General features: G+C 43.9%; 1 protein-coding gene across 1 annotated transcript in view; it reads left to right on the forward strand.

Annotated features, from left to right (window-relative positions):
- SLC4A8 (solute carrier family 4 member 8) overlaps window positions 1–8,544 on the forward strand; it is a 93,982-nt gene extending 85,438 nt beyond the window's left edge. The window contains exon 25 of the mRNA XM_017545905.2: window positions 827–8,544. Coding sequence (XP_017401394.1) covers window positions 827–839 — 13 coding nt within the window. The 3' untranslated portion in view covers window positions 840–8,544. The remainder of the gene's footprint in view (window positions 1–826) is intronic.
- Window positions 8,545–10,156: the final 1,612 nt, after the last annotated feature.

A 10,156-nucleotide genomic window follows, 5' to 3' on the forward strand; every position in this document is an offset into this window, starting at 1 on the left:
TTTTTGTATTTTTTTAGAGACGAGGATTTACTGTGTTGCCCAGGCTTGTCTGGAACACCTGGACTCAAATGATTCTCCCTCTTTGGCCTCCCAAAGTGCTGGGATTACAGGCATGAGCCACCGCACCCAACCATACTGATTTTCTATTTTGAAACCAAATACAGTATATCATTTGCTAATAGCATAGATCAACCTTAATCAGGTTAATGAAGACAATGGAAGAGCTTGAGGCATTTTTGCCTGCATTGAGGTAGGCTGTATGCCCAAATTTCTTGAATAATTTAGTTCAAATACCATTTAAGTATATGTAAATAACTGAACACAAAATCTGAAGCCTTCTTAAAGTCAACTTTTCTAGTTAAAAAAAAAAAGCTAGGAGTCAGGAGACCTAGTCCTTCTATTAATTCCATGTATAACTTGGCAGACCACTGTTTCTGGCATTCAGTTTACTCAGCAGGAAAATGGAGATAATAATAACTAACTGCCTCACTCCTGAGGCTGCTCCGAGGAGAGACTGAAATGCATTGAGAAGTCACAGCCACCAGTGGGTGGTAGTGGTGATTTATGTCTTCATGGAATGGGTTAAAATGAATCTCTGCTGAATGTGAGTGAAATATAGAATCTTGTTTCCTTCAGAGGAAAATCCAGGCAGCTGTCGAAATGTATAACGCACATGGTTATTTTTAGTTGAGAACTAGTCTACTTGTAAATGAACTTAAAATATAGCCAGATCCAAATTGTGGTGACATCTTCAAAGTATTGTGTTAAAAGGAGGAATGAATCATATGTTCCCTTTTCGTCTAATTGTAACACTTCTTTTATTCAGTCTCTTCAACTAAGAGTCTTTGCTGGGATGGAAGATTTGGGCCGTGTGGTGCCTCAGGGAAGTTCTGGGTTACAGAGAAAATGGTGAGTCTCTCAGAGAAGAAGCAAGACCAAGTCTGGCCCTGTCCTTGGTCATCTCAAAGCCATGCCGAAGCATTCAGTTATTCTTCGTGTGCACTGGAGGGCATCCAGCTATCCCCATACCAGCAACCAGTCGCCAGAAGTGAATGTGGAAGCAGAAGACCACTTCCTGTTGGTTCTTCTCCTCTTCTTCCTTCTTTTTCTCTTTAGAATGGCCACCATTGAAGACCTAGCTTCCCATTTTCCAGACATTTTCTCTGAAATTTTCTGCTGGCCTGCCAAGCCATATGGATTCATTTTGCCACTGAGGAGTCCTTCTGTGAGGTCCCTTTTCTTAAAGGATGGAGTGCGGAGTAGGAGGGTAACAGAGAAGAAACTCTCTCTGGCTCTCCAGTGTTTTTAGTGTCTGAGGCTCCTAGGCAGCCCTGGGCCTTGATTTGATTACCTCCCCTGGGGGATGCTGGTCAGACCCAGAGGTTGTCAGGAGGTCGGCTACCAGGAAGATCCATGATCTGGGCATTGGCAGTGCCTGCTACCACAGCCAGGAAGATGCCTCTGACCTGGGTGCATCTCCATCACTCCCTAGCAGCAGCCTGCATAACTGGCAAGAACCTTGGATGATAGAAGGGCCAAGAAGGGACATTTGAGTTGTTTCGCGTAGATAAGAAAAGAATCTGGGGAAAATCAATAGTAGGTGAGGATGAACAGCTTCTCTTGGTTTTCAGTGAGAATAGAGTGAGAGATTGAGCTTAGATTGCAACAGAAGGAATTAGTTTAGATACCAGCCTGAAGATTTGTCATAGTGTCTGCTTTCTAGATATCTGGGAAAGATTTGGTAATAGTGTTTGTGAATAGAAAGGAGGATGTGATGTTTTTATTGCCCATTTTGCGGGACTGTTTGACTTCTTGCTGCTGTCTCTTGAGGATATATTCCAATTCCATCCTGGCGCGATCCAAGTGCTTACGTACTGTCTCCTTAGCTGCCTTAGTAGTAAATGATCATCAGTTCAATGGACCAAAATCACCTTCAGCCATGTGGTTTCTTCATCATCATGGATTTCTTTTGGTTGGCAAACATTCTGGTTCTGAGATGCAAAAAGTCACACTGGGAAATGAACTGTAAGTGGTGAAATTAGTTTTGGTATTTAATTTAAAACTACATTTATGGTTTTCTCTTCTCTTCTATGTTACAATGAATGTAAAATATTTGGGATCCAGTGCTTATAAACCTTTCCCTCCTTTGTGCACAGAATGTAACTAGCAAGCCCATCAACACCCAGAGAATCCTATCACGTTAGTTTCCCATCTTGGAAAATCTTTGTACAGTGGGAAGTACCCCAATGTGTTTTTCTTTATTAGGTGAAGGATTGGTTATATCAGTTTATTGAATTTTGCATTCCTTAAACTCTTAAAATATACTAATGTATTCTAGTCTTACTCTAAATACCATTGATATTAAGGGAATTCTGCATTTCTTTCATATTCCCTATCTCATAGGGCCACAATTATTTTAATACAGAGAAGATTTTCAAAATATTTAACAACTGGTACAGGACAGATGCCAACCACTCAGAAGGGATGCCTGCTGTAAACAAGCAGTATGTATGGTTGTACCAATGCCTATTGGCTGAACAGTATGCTACTTTCAGATATTAAAATGATGTCCCTTTGAATCGTGACTGTTCCTGGTTTGTCTTATTTCTATCACAAGGATGTTTTGGGGACAGCCTTAGCTTCCTTTCATATATATATATATATATATATATATATGGTGCAGACAGGATAGGGCATGATTATTTGAGCTATATGGGCATTAAAATCTCCATGAGCCAAAGCTTCACATTTTATCACTTTAGGGTAACTGTAATAATTGTACTCATTTACCTACCTAATTGGGAAAAATTAAAAGGCAGCCTGTCAGTAGGATAAGCTTTCTTGCAGACTTTTCCCTTGTCCCTCTCTGACTGCTTCCTTGAACTTGCCTCTTTTTCATCTTCATTGTTCCCTGAGAATATCCCCGCTTTCTTGCTCTATCTTGCCCCTCCTATCTTTTCCTGCCACCTCTGTGTGGGGAAGTTGATGACCATTTCACCTCTTCCCCTAGCCTTAGCACAGCTGTAAGGATTGTATCAAAGCTGGGTAACAGTATCACTCAGAAGAATGCCTCTCCTAATACACTCATGTCTTGTGCTGCCTGACTGCTCTAGGGGAGGAGCCTTCATTAAATCTGTGTAGTGTAGGTACAGAACCATGTGTGCACTTTTGGGTACTTCTTGAGCCAGACCCTCCCAGATCACTGCACCTTAAGAATGTGAGCTACTTTTAAAAAAATGTGGTTTGGTGTGTTGCTGAGGTAAACTTGATGGGGAACTGTGAGTGAAGATGGGAAGGGATTGGGTGGTTTTGCCATGAGGTGATGGCTGGGGTTGGCGCTAATGGTTTGCATGATCCTGGCTCCGTGGGTGTGGTGCTCGGTAGCCTTGGTATAGTTGCAGGTCACCTTTGTGCATGGTGGTTACCAGTCACTCTAGGGATTGTAGGTCCCAACAGTGTTTCGGCAGCCTGCACAGCTGGTACGAGGACAGCTGGAGGAGGGTCTCATATCCCTGCAAGTGATGCAGGACAAAGCTTCCCAACAGGAGGTGTCCCTTGCATGGCTCTTGAATGCACGGGTGATATATCAGTTTGAAGTTTCTTGACCTGTGCCTCAAGGATCTTGAATTTTTTCTTAGTCGTGCTTGTTAATGTGTTGAAGGCCAAGTGCACTGCATCAAATTTGCTGTCTGTAAGATGCTAAAGTCCTTTGATCAATCCAGTGTTTCAGTCAGTTCTCTACTGACATCAGACTTGGCTTTGTCCCCTCTCTTTCTTTTCATTCAAGAGACTTTAAGGGTAAACCCTTCAGTTGAAACTGTCTTGGAAGTGCAGGCCTCCTCCTGTGTGGCTAACGAAAGAGACGGCACCAGGATCTTTCATGGCAAGTGCTCAAGGGGTATGGGTGGTTTTGTGTAGTCCGGTCCTTTTGAACGTGGTGATTTCCTGTCATCCTCATGGTCTGACATTGCTTTTCACTGGAAACTGGTTGTAGCCTTTGACTCATTAGCTGATTGTTGGATCTCTGTGAGGTTTGATTTTTTTTTTTTTAATCCAGGGGTCCCTATGGACCGTTGCCTGTTGCAAATGATAGTGATTCTCTTCTTTTTCTTTGTCTCTAAGAGTTGCCTGGACGATTTCATGGATCACTCCACATGATTGCAGAATTTCCCATTGCTCATCTGTAAATGTTGATTAGCTAACCTGTCTGAGCTTTTGGCAGATGCATCCTTGAGCTTAGTTTCAGGAATTCCTTCTGGAATTGGTTTTCCTTGGTAGTAATTTCTCATGGTGGAGCTTGTTTCTGAGGCATGGTACAGTGCTGTGGGGGCAAGGCAAGGCTGTCGTAGTGATTTTCATAGCATCTGGAGACAAATTGCTTTCGCGTGGGGAAACCACACGGGACTGATGGCATCTCTGAATTTGGGGATTTCATCAGTTACCCCTGGAATCAAAATGGGTACAGTGTCAAAATCTTTTTTATTTTTTGAGACAGAGTCTTGCTCTGTCACCCAGGCAGGAGTGCAGTGGTGCAATCTCGGTTAACTGCAACATCTGCCCCTGGGTTCAAGTGATTCTCCTGCCTCAGCCTCTCAAGTAGCTGGGACTACAGGTGCCTACCACCACGCCCAGCTAATTTTTGTGTTTTTAGTAGAGACGGGATTTCACCATATTGGCCAGGCTGGTCACGAACTCCTGACCTTGTGATCCACCCGTCTCAGTCTCCCAGAGTGCTGGGATTACAGGTGTGAGCCACCACGCCCAGCCTGAAATCTTTAAGAAAGTTATTTATTGCCACAAGTGTTGTCATCTGTGACTCATGAGCCACTAGATGAACCTGAACCATTAGTGGCTATCCAGATCCTCCAACTTTTTGAGACAGTATTCTAATCAGGGTTTTATGACACCAAGTTATCCCACCATTTTTGCAACATAGGCAGAAACATCAAGCTGCAGGTAATTGATTTGTGTGTCACTGATTCCTGGAGCAGCTTTGAATGCATTAAATCTGTTTTTAGCAGACCTTGCACAAGAGTTATCTCTCAAAATATCTGTAAAGAGCAATAAGAATGTGTAGTGTTGCATGATACAATCCAAGCCTGTGAGTTGCATCATCAGGGTTTGTCAGAATTTTATGTCTGTTTCATATCCTGCTGGTAACCAGCTTATTGACTTTCCATCAGGTTGGCTTAAATGTTCATCAACAGGAAATTGTTGCCATAATGATGGTATGATGCTGCACACAGTTGCTGCGCACATGGTTAGCAGTGGTATGGCGGTGCTGCACATGATCACTGTACAGAATTAACAAGGCTGGAACATGGCCTCTGCTGTAGGGGGCATGGCACATGCAACTCATGCTGGAATTAGTAGGAAGCTTTCCTCAATGGATATGGAGACTGATGTGTGCTCCATATCTTGAGGGGGCCTGTCTTGGTTTCCTTTGGCAGGGTCTATTAGCTACTTTTGAAGGCTATACCAACCTTTTTAGGCCATTAAATTTTTCTCAAACAATAGCCAGCCTCATTTCTGCTTCACCTCTGTGGTAGGAACCATTCTCTATTCTTACACCCTCCTCTTTGCCAACTCCCACCAATCACCCAACCCGAGTCCTGGCTGCTTTCTTGCTTAGGTCTGTGGCTGGTGATAATGGCACCAGAGTCAAGGTGGGCAGTGTTTGGGGTAGGAAATGAGTAGAGGTGAAGCAGCAGCAGTGTGTGTGTGTGTGTGTGTGTGTGTGTGTGTGTGTGTGTGTGTGTATGCACACACACATTTGCATGTGTATTTGTTGACAAATGAGAGTATAGCCATAAGATTTCATTGTTACTTCTAGTCTTTGTGCACCTAGCTGGAGGAACATTAAAAAAATATGGCCATTCTCCCATCTAGGGGGTGCCCATCTCAGACTTCTCTGATAAGAGTAGTTTGAGGACAAATACAGATTAGTCTATGGAAAAAGATGTTTAAACTCAGCAGAAGGAGGAAAAATTTCAGAGTGGAAAGCAAGACAGGTAGTTAGTTATGTGATTTCCATGCCTACATTTGCTTGGGCCAGGGAAGTGGTCCACCTCTTTCATGACAGTGGGAGATTTCAGAAACAGTTTGAGTTTTGGCAGGCCAATGCTCTGATAGGCTGGTGTAGAGAGGGAGGAAAGAAGGGAGGCCAGAGATTCGAGAAAGTGATGATGAGTAGGATCTTAGCTCTAAATGAAAAGAACTGGACTTACTAAGTGGGTGGATTACTTGCTAGCCATAACTTTTAGGGAAGGGTAAGTCTGGAGAGAAGGTGAAGACCAGCAGAAATATACTGTGAAATTGCCAAATATGTTTGATTGCAGAAAACACAGCCTGGCTATTATTGTCTAGATATGACTTCCAACTTCTGAAGACAGGATTGCCAAGAGATGTGGTCTTTACCACATACAGCTCCTGTCCCTATCTCTTTATGTGTAGAGACTGGCATTTGGGGTAGTGAGTAGTAAGCCATATATTTCCAAAAGATGATGTGAAGAGTCAGGGTTTCTCTTTGTCTGGGATGTGATTGGCTTTTAAATTAGTTATAAATGTTTGATAAAAATCTGGTATATGCTAAGTCCTGGGGTTGGTTGATATTTCAGTCTATGATAGCTGTGACCTTCAAGAAATCTCTGGCTTGGGGAATCTGTAGTTTCTGGTTGTCCAAAAAAGATAGTTCCTAGTCCTACTTTATTTTCTGCCCACTCAACTCTCCAGACTTCCCTCTTAGTAAAGGAATTCCACATTCTCCCTGCATCGTCTTTGTTGATTTCAATGTCTGTGTTCTGAGTTTGAGTTTTCCTGAAGCATAGGAGCAGGCCTGGCCCAGAGTGCCTGGCTGGCTTTTCGACGAACATCAGAAATGCTATCAATATATTCTCTCTGTCACTCTATCAGCTTCTCTAAATTTATTTTGTAAGGGGGTAGCAACTCCTTCGTGGACCTCTAAATGGTTGTCTTTGCCAGTTTGTTACTGGGTTTTCCTTGAACTTCTCAGGTTCCCAAGCCACATCCTAGCAGGGCATCCAGGAACCTTGCATTGAACCTCTCAGTCCTTTTGGCTTTCTTCTGGTCATAGGTGTTGGGCCTCCCATTAGGTAGAAGTCCTTTGAGCAGAACCAAAATGGCCAAATGAGACATCATCCAAGTTCCTCCCTCCTTTACTGTCTCAGCTTTTTCAAGCACCCCTTTCTCCTCTCTTTTCTGCCTTTTCCTCAGTCTGCCTAGTCCTCTTTGGAGGAAAGAAGTTCTTGGTCAGAGGTCCTAAAACCACCACCAGCTGGGGGTGGTGAGAATGGTGAGGAGGTTGGACAGTCCTGGGGCTTTTTTGAAAGGGGACTTTATGGTTATTTCCCTTATTTAGGGTGAGGGACTAAGAATTCTCAAGCCTTCAGTTTTATCCATATTTCAGTGTAGGCAGAAAAGCACATTTCAAAGCCAAATAGAAGTGATTTTCTACTAAGTCTATCCTTTATGATTCTTGACTCCCTTGGTCTCTTAATACTAATTGTAGAGAATGAGCAGTTGAGTAAGTTAACATCTTTTCATCAGAAAGGAGGGTAATTTTCATAACCAAAAGAGATGTAAAGGAACTATATTACTGCTTAAAGTGTGAAAAGAGGGAAGGGGTGTTATGTGAACCTTTTCAATAGGCAAATTCAGAAAGTGGAATGATTCATCCATAGGCATAATTCTTTTAGGAGATTCTGTGCTCAAAGGGAAGGGAATGGTTTCTGATCCTTCTGAAGAGAAAAGGAATAGCATTTTTCTTAAACCTAACCCAATTTCAGCATTGGAGAATACAGAACTTTTTCTCTAGCTGATGGCATTAATATTTCTTGAGAGAGAGAACCCACCCACGGCACTTTTCTGTGCCCAGCAGAAATCAGTGGAGCTTGGGCTTCTCTTAGCAGGTTTGCAATTGACTTCAACATGCAGGCTTTTCACATGTGCAATAATGTTGGAAACAGAAGCACCAAACTGATTGTGCAATTACTCCTTTTGCAGAAGAGGCCAAAATCCTCCTCCTCCTTCATTTCTCCTATATTCACTCCTCCAGGATCATAGAGCCTCCCTCATTTATCTGTGTCTGTGTCTGATTGGTTAGATTTGGCTGCTCTTCCAAGCTAATGGTGTCAGGTGGAGAGCAGAGCAACCTTCCCTCGGAAGGGGACAACTCGAGGTGCTGGTACATTTCCCTTGTTTTCTATGTTCTTATTTCCAGTGGGTCTCATGTAGAGATAGAGATATTTTTGTTTTAGAGATTCCAAAGTATATATTTTTAGTGTAAGAAATGTACCCTCTCCACACTCCATGATGTAAATAGAACCAGGAATAAATGTGTCATTGTGATAATCCCATAGCAATTTGTGGTAGGAACAAGACCCTTTTCCCTCACCACCGAGTCTCATGGTCTGTGTCTGTGACCCCGGGCAGGTAATTGTGACACTGCATCTCATAGACCTCTGCCTGCCCAGATTTTTGTGTGCTCATCTCAACGGGTGAAAAATAAAGTCTATATAAACTGTTTGCACCTGTGGTGTTCTTTGAGTCCAAACGAAGGGGCTGAGCCAATGCTGACCAATTTCAGAGCTTGTGAATGAGTGTGTGAAGATGGGGGAGGAAAGGCGTGGTGGCTGCTGAGAGTGCCCTAGGAGGGCTGTGTTCTGCTCCCTGCTGCAGAGCATGAGGAGGCTGTCAGGGCCTCTCTCATGGGATAGCTAAGCTTGTGTTGGGGGAATAGGACAGCCTGGAAAGGAAGCTTATTCCGAAGACACAATGAGGCTGATGAGAGAACTTGTTAATATTTAGGACTCTGCTGCCTAGAAATCCAGATTTTAAAGCTCTGCCTGCGGTCATGCCAGAGTTGGTTTTTTGGGTCGGGGAGGGGTGTTATGTTTCTCTTCCTCTGATATCCCATTGTTGGAGACTTAGAGAGGAGGGGGAGAGGGAAGCAATGGAGTGAGAGTAGAACAGCCAGTGAGGGGGTGAAAGGAAAGGGTGGGGAGCCAGGCAGCAGCGTTATTGAGTGTCAAGAAAGGCATCCCCTGAAAACGTCCTGAACACGTGGCACTGTGTGGACATGTACTGCACAGCCAGTGCCAGCACGGCCTGTGGCCTATAGACATAGAGCTCATTAATTCTGAGGCCTTTTGCTATCTTTTGGCTATTCTTTCCCCCAACAGTATGCACATCATGCCCTTTGTCTCACAGAGAGACATGCTTAGATTGCATTGAGTAGCGTATGGGAAGGCTGCTCCTGCAGGAAACAGAGCCAGTTCTGATGCCTTGGGTGTGGAGGGGCTGGGGTACAGGTGCAGGTGCAGAGAGATGGCATGTATCATTTGCACACCCAGGCTGGTTAAGGATTCCATTAATTGATACAGGAAAAGTTCTTAGAACAGCACCTGGCTCATGGTAAGCACATAGTAAGCAATAAAAATTTGGAGGTAGGTGATTCCTGGGTTGGTTAATTCAGCAATAATCCTACCAGGGCTCTGGTCAGCTTCTCTGCAGTTCTCTTGGTTTTTCCCTCATAGTCACAAGATGGCTCCTGAAGCTTCAAGTATCACATCTGCAGCATAATTTCCAAATGCAGATAGGTTGAGGGGGTTTTCCAGCTTCCCCCGTTCTGTCTCCTCCCATGTCATCGGTCAGAACGAATCACATACCCATCTCTAAGATGGGAAAAGGAGAATGGAATTATTATGTTTGGTTTGGACCAATTAAACTCAATCCTGTGGGGTTTGGCCCATCGTCCTTAACCATTTTGCTGCTCTAATACTTGTACAAAATCAGGCTGCAAGTGATTACATGTCCTAAAGTGACTGCCAGTGCACCCAGGAGAACCTGCACCACGGGACCTCTGCAGGGCTGGAGCCGGAGTGTAGAGAGCCACGAAACTCAGCAGCAGGCATGCCAGGAGGCCAAGAAATTCCTCTGAAGGTCAGTGGGGAGATTTCTAACTCACTAGTACCTGAGTCCCACTCTACACCAATTACAGAGACTCTCTGGAGGGGAGCCAGTCACCAATATCTGTGAAACCCTCTCCAGATGATTCCTCTTTGCAGGCAGAGTTGAACATGAGCTGCCATAATGCTTCTCTGCCTTGACCAGGCTCTTCTGTGTCTGCTTCACTTCC

This window comes from Cebus imitator, unplaced genomic scaffold (assembly GCF_001604975.1).
Source record: "Cebus imitator isolate Cc_AM_T3 unplaced genomic scaffold, Cebus_imitator-1.0 Scaffold181, whole genome shotgun sequence".
NCBI lineage: Eukaryota > Metazoa > Chordata > Mammalia > Primates > Cebidae > Cebus > Cebus imitator.